Raw genomic sequence first — 19,713 nt, 5'->3', positions numbered from 1 at the left:
GGTAGGGTGGAGTCGGAAGGCAAGGAGAGTGAGAGTAGAGAGAGACACGAGGGTCACGTGTGAAAGGCCTTCTCTGACAAACTGAGGGACTTCGGTTTTGTCCTGTCAACCCTGCAGGGTATGATTTGTATTTTAGAAAGATCATTCTGGCTACAAAATGACTAAAATGATTAGATAACACAAGAGAGAGAGAAACCAGGGCTTAAGACTTTAATTCCCTGGGCCACCTAATGTTACCCTCTGAATTAGAAGGTGCTCAAAAATTATTCTGTGACCTATTGGATCTTTCTCTTCATTTTACTGTGTCCTTTAAAAGAGTGAATTTGAAAAATTTATCTTCACTCTACCAGTTATTGGCATTTATATCACAGCTTTAGTGAGAGAAAATCTTTACCATTTAAGTGTAAACTTAAGTATCTCACAATACAGGTCCACAGTCCCTTCTCTGCAATTCCAAAATTTTGCAGCTCTGAAAACCACAAGTTTTTGCTTAAGTTTGGCACCAAAACTGATTTGGGGGCAATACTAGAACTCACCCAATATGGGGCTATTTATGGTCTTTATCCCATTTTGTGCAAATACTCATGGATTTTGTTAGAGAAATATTAATGTATTTGATTATATGGTGCTGCCCTTGGGTCCCATTGTGGGGTATGGTAGTATACCATGTATGTACTGTATTACTTTCCTAAGATCTGAACAATTCTCAATTTCCTGATGTTTCTCAACCTAGAGTTTTTAGATAAATGACTATGGATTTATAGTAGGCTTGAAGGGAATAGTACAGAGGTCATCTGTACATATTTTGTATATTTGTCCTTCACAGTTGATACAAAATATTAAGGAATTATTTTCACGTTCTTTGACTAACAAAATGAAATGTAGCATAATAATTCTCCTCAAAAGTATTTTATTTGTTTTGAAAACACACCCAGTAGTGACTATAAATGATGCCCTTTCCTTACATAGAAAGAGGTGTCAGTAACACCTGACCAGGCCTTGCAGAAGGTAAGCTGGTATGTATTAAAATGAGATGTTGGTGCCACATAAAGTTTCATATAAAAGAAATTCTAAATTGATTATTTTCACTTGACTTCTAAAGAGATACTTAGGTTGGAGCTCCCTCTATTGACTGAAAAGTGACTTAAAATGATTTGGAAGATTTGGTTTACTCCTTAACAGAATCGGGGACATATATAACGTCTGTATTTTTTAAACATAATTTTTCTTCTTTAATGCCACCGTATTATGTCAAATGTTTGTTCCTCTGTGACTGTACTGCATTTATGGTCAATACTTTAGAAGAGAGGTTTACATCAATAGACTTGAGGTTTTAACAATGAGCTTAAAATTTTTGCATTAAAAAATGTGAAAATTGGGATCATTCCAAGTCCCTTTATATGTTCCATTTTCTTTTTCTTAGCCCCGGTATTGAACACTCAAACTGAGGCCTAAATTAATTTGCCGGAGGGTACATGCTTATAGTTTTTATATCTGTCATATATATATAATGTTTGGCACTAAGTTTATTAACCCCCTGAAATTATATGTAAAACATATGTCCGTGCATGTGTGCGGTTTTCTCAAGAGAATCCACAGCCTTCATCATTTAATGGTCTAGAAAAGGTTGAGAACCACTGCTATGAAATATAAGCTTCTGTGATCTTGTGACCAGGCATAAGTCTACACGAAGGCTCAGTAGATGATTTTCTGCCCAGCAAAATGGCCAGGAGATAAAGGATATTCCTAGAACCAGCCACTGGTTTTTCTTCTGCTGGTCTCAAAGAGGCTCTGTTTTAGGGAGGAAGCTTGCTTTCATTTCCTACCAAACTTGCTGGACCTCAGAGAAAGACAAGCTTTGAAGGTTAGGAACCTTATAAAATGATGCCCTGCTGTTGTGAGAGTATTTGGTTGGAGTCCAGCTTCAGTTCTTGAGCTAAATTAATTTTTTTTCTACCAAGCCACCTACTGGGGCTCAGCATAGAGAGCATTCCAGATAAATTGATAATAAAGGACCTACCCCCCGTGACCTTACAGTCTCACTGAGGAGATGAAACATTAACAGCCAAAGTAGAGAAGAATACATGCTGCCAACTAGGCACCCGGTGAGGAAAACTATGTTGAGTAGAGGGTGGGGGTCAGGAAGTAGAGCAGACAGAAGGGGCTACAGGGACCTGAGAAGTGAGGCGAGGAGCAGCAGCCTTTCAATCAGGGGCCAGCAAACTTCTCCTTTGAAGGGCAAGATAGTAAATATTTTAGACTTTGAGGGCAACATACAGCCTCTGTTACACATTCTTCTTGTTTTAACATCGCTTTAAAAATAGGAAAACCATTCTTAACTTGTTGGCCCTACAAAACAGATCTCAAGTAGTAGATAGCCAACCCCTGGTTTAGATGGGGGTCGGGGTGGAAGCAGAGGGAATTTCTAGAGGGTTTGTTGCTGTGCAATGGTATGAAATCTTTGCTTTAGTAAAAAGAATATGGCAGCCAAATGGGGCTGGCCCCGTGGCTGAGTGGTTAAGTTCGCGCGCTCCGCTGCAGGCAGCCCAGTGTTTCGTCGGTTCGAATCCTGGGCGCGGACATGGCACTGCTCGTCAGACCACGCTGAGGCAGCGTCCCACATGCCACAACTAGAGGAACCCACAACGAAGAATGCACAACTATGTACCGGGGGGCTTTGGGGAGAAAAAGGAAAAAATAAAATCTTTAAAAAAAAAAAAAAAAAGAATATGGCAGCCAAATAGAGGAAGGATTGAAGATATGAAGGGGGAGGAAGAGAAGTTAGATATCAATCACTCCAGGATGATGTGATGAGGACTTGGATGGAGCAGTTGTGGTGGAGATGGAGAGGAAGGTCAGAGTCTAGGGGCCACTGTGTAGGGAGGACTAGAAAACCCCAGGGACAGTAGATGAAGGAAAGTGGATAATATGAGTCCAGGAATTTGTATCTGGCAGCTGGGAAGCATGGTAGTGATATGGATAGAGCGAGTTTGGAAAGGGAGCCCGTTGGGGGGTAACGTGATGGTAAGTGTCGTAACTTGAATCTGAGCCATGGGTGAACCTCCTGGGGCAAGCACAGTTTTTGAAGCTGCTGTGGTGAATCAGGCAGCAGTGGAGATATTGTGCCAGGCCACATGGAGAGCCAGGTGGCCCCAGCTTGAGTCTCTAATGGTGAGAGTAGAGCAGTGAGGGGAAGAAGGCTGGGCGAAATTGGAGGGAGTAAAAAGGAAGTCTAGAATGTTTTTCAAACTAATCTCTCTCCTCACCCCAGTAATTCACTTATTTATTTGTCCAACTTCATTCTGTAAAGGATTTGAAGCATCTTCCAGAACTCATTATGGAGTGTTGTGATTAGTCTAATCGTCTATTCAGTTCAGGGTTCATTCACAAGTCCCTTTGTCTTCAAACCAAGCAAGTAATTGCTACAATTTGATGAGCGCTTTTATGCACTAGGCACTGTTAGGCTCTTTAAACATTAGCTCATTTGCTCCTCAGAAGTTTCATTCTGTTTATTTTCTAACTCTTTTTTTCTTGATCACAACAGTACATGACATGTAGAAGTTGTTCAATAAGTATATGACTGATTAATTATAATGTGTAATCATTGAAGAAGCTTTAGAAAATGAAGGCAAAAAAGAAAAAAACATGTAATCCCAAAACTCAGATAACAGTTGGGCTAGCCTGTGTGTATGTTTCCTTCTAGTCCTATTCTATTGTCCTGCAAGTCAGTTCTCATAGATGGACATGCTGATCTTAGAACAGATACTGGGAGTTGTCTTTTTTTTTTTTTGAGTGTTTTAAAATTGCTAAATCCTGGATATGAGTTTGTTCAGCCTTATTGGCCTCTCTCTCCTAAAAGCAGAAGGTACTCTGTAACTGTGTACCAGAGTAGACAGTTCCGGTGAGAGGATGCTAACCATTCTTGCCTCTCCTCCTCATGCCTCCAGGCCTGCTACGGCATCCTTAAAGTCCCAGAAGGCAGCTGGCTGTGTCGCTCCTGTGTCCTGGGCATTCATCCACAGTGTCTGTTATGTCCAAAAAAAGGTGGAGCCATGAAGACCACCAGGACAGGGACTAAATGGGCTCACGTCAGCTGTGCCCTGTGGATTCCAGAGGTAAGAATTTGTCCGAGCCTGTGAGGCCATTTGCTCCAGGGTGCCCCCATTTCCCACAGCATTCAGACTGACTCAGGCTTCATGGAGATGCTTCGTGCCTGCCCATGTTTCTGAGCTGATAATGCTTCCACTTGAGTTCCCTTGTATCCTTCCTGGATGCAAGTGAAGCATGCAAGCTCATGCTGATTCATTTATAGGTGGTACTACCAGTGGTATTGGATACATTTGTGTGAGAGGAGAGGTATAAAAAACCCCAGAGTATGAATAGCAGAGTTTTTAAGGTAAAACTTACTTTAAAATACCAAATCTTAAGTGTAGAGTTTCATGAATTTTTACACATGAATGTATCTGTAACCACAACCCAGACCAAGACATGGAACACCCCAGAAGTAGACATGGAGCACCCCAGGAGGATCCCTCATACTCACTTTCCAGTTCCTATCTGGGCCTCTATTACCCAAGAGAAACTACTATTTTAATTTCTGTCACTAAAGATTAGTTTTGTCTGGCTTTGAACTTCATATAAATGGATCATACAGGATGCACTCTTCAGTCTGGCTGGCATTCTTATGTTGTAGTGTATATCAACATTCATGCCCTTCTGTTGCTGAGTAGTATTCCATTGTATGGATATACTGTGATTTATTTATCCATTCTCCTTTGATAGACATTTGAGTTATTTCCAGTTTTAGGCCATTACAAATAAAGCAAGCAGCAGCTCTCTTCCCCACTATGATGGTTGCCCTTTGATTTCTGAAGCTCTTTTCAGAGCTTCAACTCAATATTTCTCTAAGAGCTTCTTTATTCAAAACTCCATCCCTCATTATTTAATCTGGTCCCTCAGTTGCTGATACTTCCTGAGGGGCTACGTCATGCACACTAAGTTGATTAAAAAGGGCTTCCAGGCATCATTACTTCTCCTTGCTTCTTATGGCTGCCCTTTTTTTTTTTTTTTTAAACTGCTTAGACATCCCATTCTCATCCTCTTTCCCCAACCCCTATCCAAGCCAGCACATTTGTTAGGCAATTTAACTGCAGGACATGAGAGACTGCAAAATTCAGTTCAGGGGGGAGGTGATGATACTGTATCAGTAATTCATTCTCCTTTAAAACTTGCCTGGCTTTATTCTTGTTAATGTCAGTTCAATCTAACAGTCGAGCTCACAGAGTTAGACTGAAAGGCCTACATACATACTATGGTATCCATATTTGAGTAGTGATGTCTTTTTCTTACTAAGAACATCCAGCTTATAGATATGTGAAATGGACACTCAGGTTTCTGGCTTGAGAGTGACTGGTTTCCAGCAGCAAATACCCCAACTAATGGAGCAGACTCTCTCAGCATGTAGAAGTCTGGAACATGACTCAGGAAGAGTTCTTTAAAAGTAAAAGAAGCTTTCTCACCTATTGACAGTCGCTTATGATTTCCAGTACCTTGTGGGCTGTTCAGCATCTCTTTGATCTTTCTACTGTTGGTTTCTCAGTGTGGGCAGAACTTCTGCTAGTTTAACCACCCCTATTCAACAGTCCTTCACTTTTTAAAGTTGTCTCTCTCTTAGAAAGTCATGTACATATTTGTAAAACAATAAAAACAAAAAAGGAAGAAAGAAAAGAAAACAGTTTTTACCAGAAGTTGCTTGACTCCTTATTTTCACGTAGAAAAAATTTTTTCCATCTTTTTTTAAAGTATCCCTTTCAGTGCTCTCCCCAAGAGTAATTTCACTTTGATGCTACTTTGGCTGAGAGAGTAGAGTAAGCTGATGATAGTTATGTGGTTTTAAAGACTTTGGTTTAAAAATGTTATCATCCTCATCCTTTCTACTTACATGCTGCAGTCTCTTCATTACACATATATTGCTGCTACTTGCCCACAATATTATGCTTCTTTGTAAACTGAACTGAAAGGCTTGTCACTGCCTCTGTTTTTCATCCTTAGTTAATTACATGAAAAAACAAGGCATGTGGCACCATCTATAACGTATGAGAGGTGCTAGATTTTGTGGATTTTAATTCCTTTCCTTAGTAGCACTTTTTGGTTCCTAAGTAAAGTGTAGATATCTTTGATTCATTAAGATAACGATGCCTAGTCTCCACTCATGCCCTCTCATCCTATAGATGAATAGTTTACATTACTGGAGATGGTTGAAAGTCTGAACAGTGGCTAGAGACAGGTTTTATTTATTCTTGGTTCCGTAGTAACCTTAGGAGACATGGTTCACCTCAGTGTTTTGATGTTCTGAGCTTCATGTAACATCATTTACGGTTTATGAAAGGTACTTCTGGAATGCCTTAGTGCCTCTGCCTTATGGTGATGTTTTATTTGTAGGTCAGCATTGCTTGTCCTGAGAGGATGGAACCAATCACAAAGGTCTCCCACATCCCGCCCAGTCGGTGGGCCTTAGTCTGCAGCCTGTGCAAGGTGAAGACAGGGGCTTGTATTCAGGTAAGTCCCCATGAGAAGTAGTGGGGTGGACTAACGCCAAATTGGCCAGACTCACCCTCCCAGTGAGAGCATCCTGTTACCTACAAGGTTACTCAGGAGGCCTCCCACTTACTCCTAGGGCTCTGCCACTGGACAGACCATTTCTGGAACTATTTTTTTGGAATTGCCTCTGGATCTTTCAGCTTATTCTTTTCAGTATCCATAGTGGTAGCTAATTTCCATTCGTTGCTGTCAAATCTGACGTATTAGGTGAGTCCTGAAGTTATATGATACCATCCTCGGTGGAAACAAGCCATAACTCTACAACAGCCAGTCCCATGTTCTTGTGTGGGCTTACTCACTGACTGTGGATGGACTCAGGTTCCAGGATGATTTCACAGTTGACTGTTGCTGGACTAAGTGCTGCTCATTTTGATAGGGAAAGATGCATCTGAATAGATAAATTCTGGTGGATTGGTTTGAAAGTCATTCTCATAGGCACATTTGTTGCATATGGTAGTCCAAGTAAAGTTTTCTGAGACATCTGGGGCACAGGAATTCAGCTGCTTGAAGTAGAAGTAGTAGCTGCTGAACCCAAGAACAGCAGCTGGGGGGCTGATGGATGGAACTGGGAAAGGCCAGTTACCTCCAGCAAAGGCAGAAGAATTGACCCTTCTACTCCCAAGACTTCCTGTATAGGGGCTACAGGCTGATTGGAGTTAGATTTGCGTGCTGACCTTCTTCACAGAAAAGGAGCCATGTGAGGTCATAGCTTAGGGACAGTGGCTCTAGGTATTCTCTGAGGTTCCTTGCTGTCTGGCTCATCTTGTAGATTTCTTCCTCCAGACCTGGGATCAGCCACTCCTCCAAATAACCCTGGTTCTTTCTTTTACTGGGAAATGGTATTTAAAGGACAGTCTGGACCCAAAAGCCCTTTTAATTCTTTAAATTTATTTTTACATCTGACACAACGAGATACTTCATCTTGTTTTTTTTTTAACTTTTTCTGCTGATATTATTTATTTTAAGTACAGCACTATAGCAATTATAAAGTGAAAAAATGTAAAGGAAAACTATTCCCACAGGGTCTACAACCTTAATCCATTGCCTGTTTATGTTTAAGTTCTCTCCTGGTCGCTCCCCATAGGTGAGCCCCTTGAGGGCCAAGGTTGTACATCATTGTGTGGATTTCCCCTAGCACGAAGGAGAGTGCCTGCCCGTTGTCAGTGTTCAATTAGTGTTTACTGAATAAATATACCCATGTTTAATTGTATCATAGATTACTTTGTAATATGCATTCTCTCCAATACAAAAATAAAATATTTTCCATGTTTTCATAATTATTATTTGATCATTTTATAATAGCACATTGAATTTATACCCATTAATTTACTTATTTTCCTTATTGTGGTAGCTGCATTTTTCCCCTATTCTTGCTGTTGTAAAGGATGGGGCTTGTTTTTTTTTTTTTTTTTTTTACAACAGTTAGTAATTGGCAGTAAAGTGACTGTGGTGAGAGAAAACGCTGGCCTTGACCTTAGCAGACCTAAGTTTCATTACAGCCCCACATCACCACATTCTGCCCTCTGTTATAGTTACTTGTCTGTGAGTTTTATCTTCCCTAGTAGACGGTAGGCTCAGATTGTTTCATCCTTAGATCCCTCACACCCCTGATGTGGCAGACAGACAGTAAATATTAGATTGATGGATGGATGAACAGATGGGTGGATGAAACATTCTGGAGTAGGTTTTTCATTTGCAGTGCAGTGGTTCTTATTTTTGTTACTTAGAGTTTAGAGTCTGCATTTTGTAAAGATCTTACTGAGTTAAGACTCCTGAAATTTTGATTATAAGGAATTACAATTTTTTTTAAAGATTTTATTTTTTTCCTTTTTCTCCCCAAAGCTCCCCAGTACATAGTTATATATTCTTCGTTGTGGGTCCTTCTAGTTGTGGCATGTGGGATGCTGCCTCAGCGTGGTTTGATGAGCAGTGTCATGTCCGCGCCCAGGATTCGAACCAACGAAACACTGGGTCGCCTGCAGCGGAGCGCACAAACTTAACCACTCGGCCACGGGGCCAGCCCCAGGAGTTACAATTTTTAAACACATGTTGAGTCAGGAGGCACTGTTCTAGGCACTTTGGATTTATCAATGAACCAACAAAGAACCTTGCACCATGGAACTTCCATTTTAGTTGGGAGAAATAGATAATAAGCAATAGATATTAAACAATGCATCAGAAGATGGTAAGTGCTACGCAAAGGAAAAATGTGAAGTATGGTAAGAAGATGGAGTGTTAGGGGCCTGCCCAGTGGCTCAGCGGTTAAGTGCACACGTTCCGCTTCAGCAGCCCGGGGTTCGCCAGTTCGGATCCCGGGTGCGGACATGGCACCGCTTGGCACACCATGCTGTGGTAGGCGTCCCACATATGAAGTGGAGGAAGATGGGCATGATGTTAGCTCAGGGCCAGGCTTCCTCAGCAAAACAAAAGAGGAGGACTGGCAGTAGTTAGCTCAGGGCTAAACTTCCTCCAAAAAAAAAAAAAAGAAGAAGATGGAGTGTGAGGCAGAGTGCATGCACTGCAAGTTTAAATAGAGTGGTCAGAGTAGGACTCGTAGAGGTGACATTTGAGCGAAGACTTGAAGGTGAGAGAAAACAATGCAGATATTTGGGGTAAAAATATTCAGCTGAGGGATCAGCCAATGCAAAGGCGCTGGGATAAGAATTTGTCTGGCCTGTCTGACTGACAGGAAAGAGGCCAATGAGACTGAATGGAGTGTTTGGGAAGAGAAGATCAGAGAGATTATATGGGGACACGATTGGTTAGGACAGGGTTTGGCAATTTTTTTCTGTAAATGGCCAGATGGCAAATATTTTAGGCTTTGCAGGCCGTACAGTCTCTGTCACAACTACTCAACTCTGCCTTTGTAGCACGAAGGCAGCCATAGACAATACTTATGCAGATGAATGTGGCTGTATTCCAATAAATTATTTATGGACTCTGAAATTTAAATGTCATATTATTTCATGTGTCACAAAATATTCTTCTTTTGATTCTTTTCCCACCATTTAAAAATGTAAAAACCATCCTTAGCTCCCATTCTTAGCTCATGGGCTGCACACAAACAGGCAGCTGGCTGCATTTGGTTTGTGGGCCATTGTTTGCCAGCCCCTGAGGTAAGGCCTCCAGGGCCCTTAGGAGATCTTTTTTTTAACTCTGATTTGAAAGGGGAGCCATTGGCAGGTTTTGAGCAGACAAGTGAAATCACGATTTATGTTTTTAAAGGATCATTCTGTGGAATGATATGATGTCTAAGATTTACTTCAAAATAATTTGGAGGGCGGGGTACCATGGGGTTTAAAGATGAAACAACATTGGTCATATGTTAATAATTATTAAAGCTGGACGACGGGTATATGGGGTTTATTATAGTATTCTCCATGCTGTTATATAGATTTTTCCGTAGTAAAATGTTGAAAACAAAAATAGGCACTCTGGCTGCTGTATTTAGAATAGACTGAGGAGGGAAGATTAGAAACTGGAAAAGCCATTAGGAGGCTATTACAGTACCATGAGAGATGGTGGTGGTGGCTTTGACCGGAGTGGTAGCCCTGGAGGTGGTGAAAAGTGGTTGGATTCTGGATGAATGTTGAAGGTAGAGCCAATAGGATTGACTCTGGATCGGCTAGGAGGTATGAAAGATAGGAGTTGGGGATGCCTTCAGGTTTTTGACCCAAACAGTGAGAAGGGTGAAGTTACCATAAACGGAATGGAGAAATCTGCAGGTAGAACAGATTTGGGGGGAAAGATCACAAGTTCAGTTTGAGACATTGAAATTTGAGATGTCTATCAGATAGCCCAGTGAAAACGTTAAACTGGCAGTTGTCTATGTGAGTTTGGAGTTTAGGAGGAAGTTGTGGACCGAAGACATAAATGTGGGAGTCAGTGGCATATAGATAGCTCTTGCCTGGACTGGGTAAGGTCAGCGAGTGAGTAAGTGCAGATAGAGAAGAGAACAGTACCAAGCACTGGACCTGGAAGCATTCCAGTGTTAAGAAATCAAGGAGAGTAGGAAGAAATAGCAGAGGAGACTAGGAAGAAGCTGCCAGGGAGACGGGAGGAAAACCAAGAGAGTGTAGTAACCAGAAATCAAGGGAAGAAAGCTTTTCCTTCTCCTTTTGAAAAGCTTAGTGGTGTCAAAATGCTGCGGAAATAAGCTGAGGACTACAAGTTGACCCCTGTATTTAACAGTGTGATTATTGGTAATCTGGATGAGCGGTTTAGGTGGGGTGGTGATGGCAAAAGTTAGATTGCCAAGAGTCAGGGCAAAGAAATGGAGTAGGAACAGTTCAGAAAAGTGGGGGAAAGAGGTCTTTTCTTTACGTTAGAAGAAATAAAAGTACGCGTGTAAAATGTTAACATGTAGAACATAACAGTATGCATACAAAGGGAGTGATCCAGTGGAGAGGAAGAGCTGCTGGAGTGAGGTTTTTCAGTGGGTGAGAGAGGGTGGGGTGAAGTGTGCGGTGGAGGGATAGCTGGAGGCAGGAGCACTGATAGGTCTTCCTGGGTAACAGGCTCGAAGGCAGAGTGTGTAGGTGCAGTATTAGGTAGGTGTGCTGATTGTGATCTGCCGAAGTGCTCTTTTTAAAAATTATTTTATTGGGGTCACATTAGTTTCTAATATTGTGTACATTTCAGGGGTACATTATTATGTTTCAGCTTCTGTATAGACTGCATGTTCACCACCACTAGTCTAGTTTTTATCCGTCACACACATATGTGCCCCTTTACCCCTTTCACCTCCCCGACTCCCTTCCCCTCTGGTAACCACCAATCTGTTGTCCTTATCTGTGTGTCTGTTTGTTTATCTTGTTTTAATTTCCTCAGTGAGGTAGGAAACAGGATCATCAGCTGAGAGTGAGGATGTGGGTGAGGTCGAGAGGGTCAGGAGAGAAAAGGTGTGAACTAGTTTTTTGGTTTGGGGAAGTGCAGTGTGAGTGCCAAGCTGCATTAAAGATCCTCCCTGAGTGAGGGGGAGTGAACTTCAGGTGACCTTCTTAAGTGTGGTTGTATTTTTCTCCACCTACATTCTGTTTACACTAATAGAGTGGTCTTTGTTTTCCATGATTGACACCTAGTTTTCTTGTGGGAAAACAGACCAAAACCTTTTTTCCCTTTTAAACAACCACTGAGTAGTTAATTCCAAAACCATTAGTAATTTAGCATCTTGTTCCCTGTACGGAAATCAAAAACATAGTAAAGAAATACTGTACAGTAATTCACTAGAGGGTCAAGTTTTATTAGCGTCATTGTTCTTCAGAGGTTTATTTAAGAATCTTTGTGATTAGTAATATATCTTGGGTGTTTTGCTTTATAAACTCTTTATGGAAATTTCTTAACTGTCTGTGAATTGTATTTATTCTTCCTATCTCCCAGTACTGGGAATACCCGCATCTCTCCTCTTCTTTTGATTTGGGAACGTTCAGTGGGCAAGGATAGAATCTAACACTGGTGGATTTGGGGTCTAGACTAGCCAATATCTACAGCCTCCATATCTGGGAGCTTGAACCTTTCTCCTGAGCATGAAGGTTTCTGATAATCCTGGAACAGATCCTAAAGACTGGGTTCAAATCAGATGCGCCTGGGCCAGCCTGGTGGCACAGTGGTTAAGTTTGCACATTCTGCTTCAGTGGCCTGGGGTTTGCCGGTTTGGATCCTATGCACAACTTATCAAGCCATGCTGTGGCAGGCATCCCAAATATAAAGTAGAGGAAGATGGGCATAGATGTTAGCTCAGGGCCAGTCTTCCTCAGCAAAAAGAGGAGGATTGGCAGCAGTTAGCTCAGGGCTAGTCTTCTTCAAAAAAAAAAAAAATTCAGATGCCCCAGACAGCTCTGGGTTTTGCCTAGACCCTGGACACAGTCTCTCTAACTGCCAGCTTTTCAGAATTTCTGTAGGGTCCTTATATATCTTATGTTCAAGCCCCATTCAGCCTAGATCCAGATGCTTTAGGCCTTCTCTGAGAAAAAAGAACAAACAGAGGTTAACAATATGGCCTTTGGAGCCAGTCACCTGGGGTTCAAATCCTGGTTCCACCTCCTGTTATGCGTTCTTGGGGAAGTTACCTACCATATCTGTGCCTCAGTTTCCACACTATAAATGGAGATGATAATAGTACCTACTTAATAACATGTTAAAGAGCTTAGCACAGGTGCCAGCCCCGTGGCGCAACGGTTAAGTGCGAACGTTCCTCTTCGGCGGCCCGGGGTTCGCCAGCCCGGATCCTGGGTGCAGACATGGCACCGCTTGGCAAGCCATGCTGTGGTAGGCGTCCCATGTATAAGGTGGAGGAAGATGGGCACGGATGTTAGCTCAGGACCAGGCTTCCTCAGCAAAAAGAGGAGGATTGGCAGCAGATGTTAGCTCAGGGCTAATCTTCCTCAAAAAAAAGAGCTTAGCACAGTACCTAACAGATAGTAAATACTCAGAAAATGTTAGTGGTACTAGTAGTTGTACTTGTTGTTATTGTCGTTGGAGTCAATCTGATTTTGCTAATGGAAAGCCCTAGGACTCATCTAGCCAAACTTAATAGAATCATCAAACATTTGGTGCTGAGGTAGGTGCCCCTTTTGACAGTAGAGGGATGTGGTCATGTCTGAAGTCACATGCAAGTATATGGAAGTCAGGATAAGTCGGTGGGCCAACATGAGTTTACTGTTAGGCTAATGAGTTTCACTATGAAGGAAGTAAACTTTTTAAAAACAAATTAAAATCTTTAACAAACGGGGAAATGCAAGTACACCTATTTAGTGACTATTAGAAGTGCTGCTAGTAGAGAACGAAATTAAATATTGAGATTAAAGGGCACCCAAAAAAAAAAACTAAAAGGGAAAGCACTTTAATACTTTTCTCATATATTCCAAATTTTATTTGTCAGTACAAATTGTTCTTGTTCTAAGTCATTTCTGGTCCCTGCCTTTAGGAGTTTAGAGTCTATTAAGGGAGGCCAGGTGTAAACATGGGAAAAGCTGAATCGCGCTGAAGCGGCATCTCTCCTCAGACACCGCAGGCCCTGAGGGCTGAGAGATCAGAGGGCTAGCGGCCACTGCTGGTTCTGGAGTTTCAGTACCCAATAACTGAACTAGGTTTTGTAGGCTGGCTTGAACCATTTATGACATTGCTTTAGTGACCAAATTTTGAGAAAATTGTTCTGATACCACCCATTTCTTTGTTCACGAATTATTGGGGATTAAGGGCAGCCAAATGGACACTGTCCTCCAACAGGACAAGAACTGCTGACGATATATGTTCCAGGCCCTCGGTGTTCCAGGAGGGTATCATCTGCTTTTGAGAAGGACACACTATTTTCTTTTCAGGGGTGACAAAATATTTCTTTAAAAAGGCAAGAAGCACCTTAATTCCTAGGTGCTCTTTTTCACGATATTTATTCCAACCACCCTATCTGATCCAATTCTCATCCCGCAGAAGCTCCCCTTACACATGTGAATATATAAGGGTAGCATTTTCCCTCTAAGGAAAGGATTTTAAAAACTCATTTCTATTCTACAATTTCTGAAGAATATGTAGAAAATTACGTCTTTTCCTTTCTTTAAAAGGAAATAAACCAGGGCTGGCCCGGTGGCGCAGCAGTTAAGTTCGCACATTCTGCTTCGGCGGCTTGGGGTTCACCGGTTCGGATCCCGGGTATAGACATGGCACCGCTTGGCAAGCCATGCTGTGGTGGGCGTCCCACATATAGAGTAGAGGAAGATGGGCACAGATGTTAGCTCAGGGCCAGTCTTCCTCGGCGAAAAGAGGAGGATTGGTGGCAGATGTGAGCTCAGGGCTAATCTTCCTCAAAAAAAAGTGAATGAACCAATGAGATATCACTTCATACTCACTAGAGTGATAATCAAAAAGGCAGACAATAACAATTACTGGCAGGAATGTGGAGAAGGTGGAACCCTGTGCATTGCTAGTGGAAATGTAAAATGTACAGCCAGTGGAAAACAGTTTGGCAGTTCCTCAAAAAGTTAGGAGTGGAATTGCTGGGTCACATGATAACTCTAAGTATATACCTGCAGTTTGAGAGGTCCCCAAGACCACCCTCAGGTTCAATAATTCACTAGAAGCACTCACAGAAGTCGGAAAAGCCATTATACTCATGGTTACAGTTATTACAGTGAAAGGATACAGATTAAAATCAGCAAAGGGACGGGGATGGCCCAGTGGCCTAGTGGTTAAGTTCGCGCACTCTGCTTCAGCAGCCTGGGGTTCACAGGTTTGGATCCCGAGTGTGGACCCAGCCCCACTCGTCAAGCCACGCTATGGCAGTGTCCCATATAAAATAGAGGAAGATTGGCACAGATGTTAGCTCAGGGCCCAATCTTCCTCACACACACAAAAGAAATCAGCAAGGGAAGAGGCACATAGGGCAGGGTCCAGGAGAGCTCAAGCAGGAGCTTCCAGTTGTCCACTCCAAGCGGAGTCTTGTGGACAGTGCCTATTTCTCCCAGCAATGATGTGTGATAATACACACAAAGTATTGCCAACCAGGGAAGCTCACCCAAGCCTTGACGTTCAGAGATTTTATTAGGATTTGGCCACATAGACACAGCTCACCACCTGCATGGCTGACCTTAGTCTCCAGTCCCTCCAGAGGTCAGGCTGACACCACGTGGCCCAAAGCCTCCACCGTAAATCACATTGTTAGCATAGACCATCTGACATGGCCCACGGCCCCCAGCTAAACAAAGACACTCTTATTAGGCAGGACATCCCAAGGGTCTGAGGTTACCTCTCAGGAGCTGGGGGCAAAGGGCCAAGCCTTTCTTTGGGCAAGGTTAACCCTTTATTGCACATTACCAAAGAGAAATGAAAACATATATCCACATGAAAGCTTGTACACAAATGTTCATAGCAGCATTGGTTCTTAATAGTCAAAAAGTAAAAACAACTCAAATCTTCATTAACTGATGAATGGATAAACAAATGTGGCATATCCATACAGTGGAGTATTATTTGGCCATATTTTTAAAAGAATGAAATTCTGATACATGCTACAATATAGATGAACCTTGAAAACATGCTGAATGAAAGAAGCAAGACACAAACGGCCACATATTGTATGATTCCACTTATATGAAATGCCCAGAATAGGCATATCTGTAGAGAGACAAAGTAGATTAGTAGTTGCTTAGGGCTGGGGTTGGGAACAGGGAGTGACTGCAAATAGGCACAAGATTTCTTTTTTGGGGTGATCAAAATGTACTGGAATTGTGTAGTGGTGATGGTCGCACAACTCTGTAAATATACTAAGAACCATTGAAATGTATACTTAAAATTGGTGAGGTCCCATGGTGTAGTGGTTAAATTCAGCACACTGCACTTCGGCAGCCTGGGTTCATGGGTTTGGATCCCAGGCGCAGATCTACACTGCTCCTCGGGCATGTTGTGGCAGCAACCAACATACAAAATAGAAGAAGATTGGCACAGATGTTAGCTCAGGGCAAATCTTCCTCCACAAAAAAAAAAGAAGTGTTATGATATGTAAACTATATCTCAATACAGCTGTTTTTTTAAATGGGCATAATAATACCTCTCCTGTCACTTTAAGTGATTACAGTAGAAATAAATGAGATGTATACAAATGCAGTTTGCTTAATAGAATGTACCAAATATATGTTTTTGGGAAAAAGTAAATAAGTATTTGATTGGCACCAAAACTTGGTTGACATCTCTCCTTTACTACCAAAGTATATAGAACTCCAGCTATAAATAACATAGACTGACCTTTTTTGAAACTAGATAGATTTTATAGCAGAGTTTCCTGAGGACATTCCATTTTTCATCTAGGTACCCAATTCTTCCTCGTGTATTGTCTTTTATTTTGAGTAATTTATATTTGTGTCTCTACATTCTATAAATTTGATGTGAAAGAGAGAATCTGTTTTTAGCTTCCCATTAGTAGTTGTTTTATGTGACACATTTGTCCCCTTGAATAGAAAACAGTCCTTTTGCTTTCTCTTCCCATATTTTTATTGGTTATTAAACAGCAAACAAGTGGTATGCCCAACACTTTAATCTTTTGCTAAAGAATGCCTTTTGCGGGGCCAGCCCCGTGGCCGAGTGGTTAAGTTCGCGCACTCCGCTGCAGCAGCCCAGGGTCTTGCCAGTTCGAATCCTGGGCGCAGACATGGCACCGCTCGTCAGGCCATGCTGAGGCTGCGTGCCACATGCCACAACTAGAAGGACCCACAACTAAAAGTATACAACTATGTACCAGGGGGCTTTGGGGAGAAAAAGGAAAAGTAAAATCTTAAAAAAAAAAAAAAAAAAAAGAATGCCTTTTGCTACTTGTTGTTTTAATGACTGGCTAGTTTCTTAGCCAAGTGATAACAAAAGGTGCCCAGATAAAAATACATTTTGGGCTTTCATCATGCTCGTTTTCATGAGGCTTTTCAAATCTATAGAAGTTTTTGGGTTTTTTTGTTTTTCTTTTTTAAGATTTTATTTATTTTTTTCCTTTTTCTCCCCAAAGCCCCCCGGTACATAGTTGTATATTCTTCGTTGTGGGTCCTTCTAGTTGTGGCATGTGGGATACCGCCTCAACGTGGTTTGATGAGCAGTGCCGTGTCCGCGCCCAGGACTCGAACCAACAAAACACTGGGCTGCCTACAGCAGAGCGCTTGAACTTAACCACTCGGCCACGGGGCCAGCCCCTATAGAAGTTTTAAGGATACAGATTTCAGTGTAATGTAACAAACTTTTCCAGTAGAGCTGTCTAAAGCTGGGCTGGGCTGTCTTGGGAATGTAGTAAGTGACTAGAGTGCCACTTAGCAGAAAAGTGGAAGGAGTTTGCACCGGGGCGGCGGAGGTGGGAAATCAGGTACTCTAGAGGAAATACAAGTGATGGTAAATGTGAGGCTGGCTAAGATGGCATTTTAGGACTCTATCCCATCCCTGGAACTTTATCCTGTGACGTTAGTTTAAATGGAATCTGCCCCACTCAGGCTTCAGTGGTTACCTGTACTCTCTTGGGTGTTGAATTTCTCAATCTATTATAAGGAGACCTGTCAGGGTTTGCATTTGTTTAGTCTTTATTCATAACCAAGGTAATTCTCTGTGTTTAATTATCAAAAACCTAACACATAGGTAATTGAGCAGTCTTCCCTCTAGATGCAGGCTTCCAAGCGAGTTCAGGCTTGGCTTTAACCGTGGGAATTCCCCCTACATCCTTAGAAACTAATCCTCCATTGCTGTCCCTCTTTCTTCTGCATCAACGTCTGAATGCACCCATGCGTTTGAAGTCTTTGGAAGGAAAGCTGTAGCACTGTAACCGTATCAAATGGTAATTGAGACTACCTGAAGCACAGGAGGACAGCAGTCTCGGGCCGGCTTCTTCCTGCTCTGCTTTCCCGTGAACCCTCAGTGCGTGGTACATAGTGATATTAAACAAATGTGTTGCATCTATGAATGGCAGAATATTATAAACGTACTTTCAGATTGTCTGTAACCATACTGTCCAATAGAACTTTCTACAATGATGGGAATCTGTGGTATCCAGTATGGTTGAAATGTGGCTAGTGTGACTGAGTTGAATTTTTAGTTGTATGTAATTTTAATTAATTTAAATTTAAATAGCCACTTGTGGCTAGTTAGCTACTATTGGCTACCATGTTGAACAGCACAACTCTAGAACAGTTTCAAGAAGTTAGGTTACTTAGATATTGCAGTTCCTGTGGCCTTTTTAGAACCAGTAGATGCTATAGCAATAATATTGACTTTGTTTTTTCTTTCATTTGTTCAGAAGCATTTCTTACGCACCTGCTTGTTCAATAGTTGACAGCAATGCAAAGAGGAATGACATAGCTTCTGTCTTTAAGAGCTATGGCCAGGAATTTGACATTTCTTATGCTATAGGTACAGTGTGAAAAGTACCATTATAGAAGCATATGATAAGGTGATATGGAGGACACAGGGAAGGTACAGCGTGACTCTACAGGAGTCAAGGAAGACCTCTCAGAAAAACTTGATGCTTAAGCTGAAACCTTAAAGGAGAGTTTGAATTTTTTTTCTTTTTGGCCTCTGTTTTTGCTGTTTTCTATAAGAGCAGATTTTTGGGGGGTACTTGTAAAGCAACCATCATGGTCAATTTAGGACCAACTTTCTCCCTGTCTTTCCTTTGCTTCCTGTGAGCTCTCAGTTTTAGACCCAGGGATATAGGGCTTCCATTCCCCCGCCCCCCAGCCCTGCTTCCTTAACACATCTTTTCTTTCTGCAGTGCTCGGTGAAAAGCTGCATCACTGCCTTCCACGTCACCTGTGCCTTTGAGCACAGCCTGGAGATGAAGACTATCCTAGATGAGGGGGATGAAGTGAAGTTCAAGTCCTACTGCCTCAAGCACAGCCAAAACAGGCAGAAACTCGGGGAGGCCGAGTACCCCCTGCACAGGGCTGCAGAGCAGAGCCAGACCAAAAGCGAGAAGACCAGCCTGCGGGCACAGAAGCTTCGGGAGCTGGAGGAGGAGTTCTATTCCCTGGTCCGTGTGGAGGATGTGGCCTCAGAGCTGGGGATGCCCACTCTAGCTGTGGACTTTATCTATAACTACTGGAAACTGAAGCGGAAAAGTAACTTTAATAAGCCATTATTTCCTCCAAAGGAGGATGAAGAAAATGGCCTGGTGCAGCCAAAAGAGGAGAGTATTCACACTCGCATGAGAATGTTTATGCATCTACGGCAAGACCTAGAGAGGGTAAGGTGACCAGTTGTGACTAGTGTGTAGAAATGGAGAGCCCACTTCTAGTTTAAAAAAACAGGTCAGCTCATTTATGGTGTGGGCTTTGGTGTCCTCCCTTACCTTCTGATTTCACTGTGGCCCCAAACATTGGGCTCTGTTTCAGTTTTGGTAAGCACATTCAGGGAACTGGAGAGCCCTCACTTCTGTGCTCTATGAACCTTAAATCTGAAATAAATTCTCATTTGGTTTACTTTTTACTCACTGTTGAGCCTAAGTTGGCTCAACTATGTTTTTACTGGCACACAAGACTGTGGACTGAAGAAAGAATGAATTTTGTTCAGGAAAGTGCTAGATCAGACTTTCTCAAAGTCGGCACTGTTGACATTTGGAGCTTGATAGTTCTTGGTTGTCCTTTGTTGTGGAGGACACTG

General features: G+C 42.2%; 1 protein-coding gene across 6 annotated transcripts in view; it reads left to right on the top strand.

Moving 5' to 3' along the window:
- Positions 1-19,713, top strand: part of JADE3 (jade family PHD finger 3) — a 136,056-nt gene that overhangs the window by 110,186 nt on the left and 6,157 nt on the right. For all 6 annotated transcript variants that reach the window (XR_006890394.1, XR_006890395.1, XR_006890393.1 and 3 more), the window contains 3 exons: positions 3,948-4,115; positions 6,442-6,558; positions 18,827-19,297. Coding sequence is in view for 3 of the 6 variants with exons in the window: in XM_046674070.1 (XP_046530026.1) it covers positions 3,948-4,115; positions 6,442-6,558; positions 18,827-19,297 (756 nt within the window). In the remaining 3 variants the exon portion in view is untranslated. The remainder of the gene's footprint in view (positions 1-3,947; positions 4,116-6,441; positions 6,559-18,826; positions 19,298-19,713) is intronic.

Source organism: Equus quagga, chromosome 10, assembly GCF_021613505.1.
Source record: "Equus quagga isolate Etosha38 chromosome 10, UCLA_HA_Equagga_1.0, whole genome shotgun sequence".
NCBI classification, from domain to species: domain Eukaryota; kingdom Metazoa; phylum Chordata; class Mammalia; order Perissodactyla; family Equidae; genus Equus; species Equus quagga.
The sequence above is the reverse complement of the archived record's forward strand: the minus strand, read 5'-3'. Positions and strand labels throughout refer to the sequence as shown.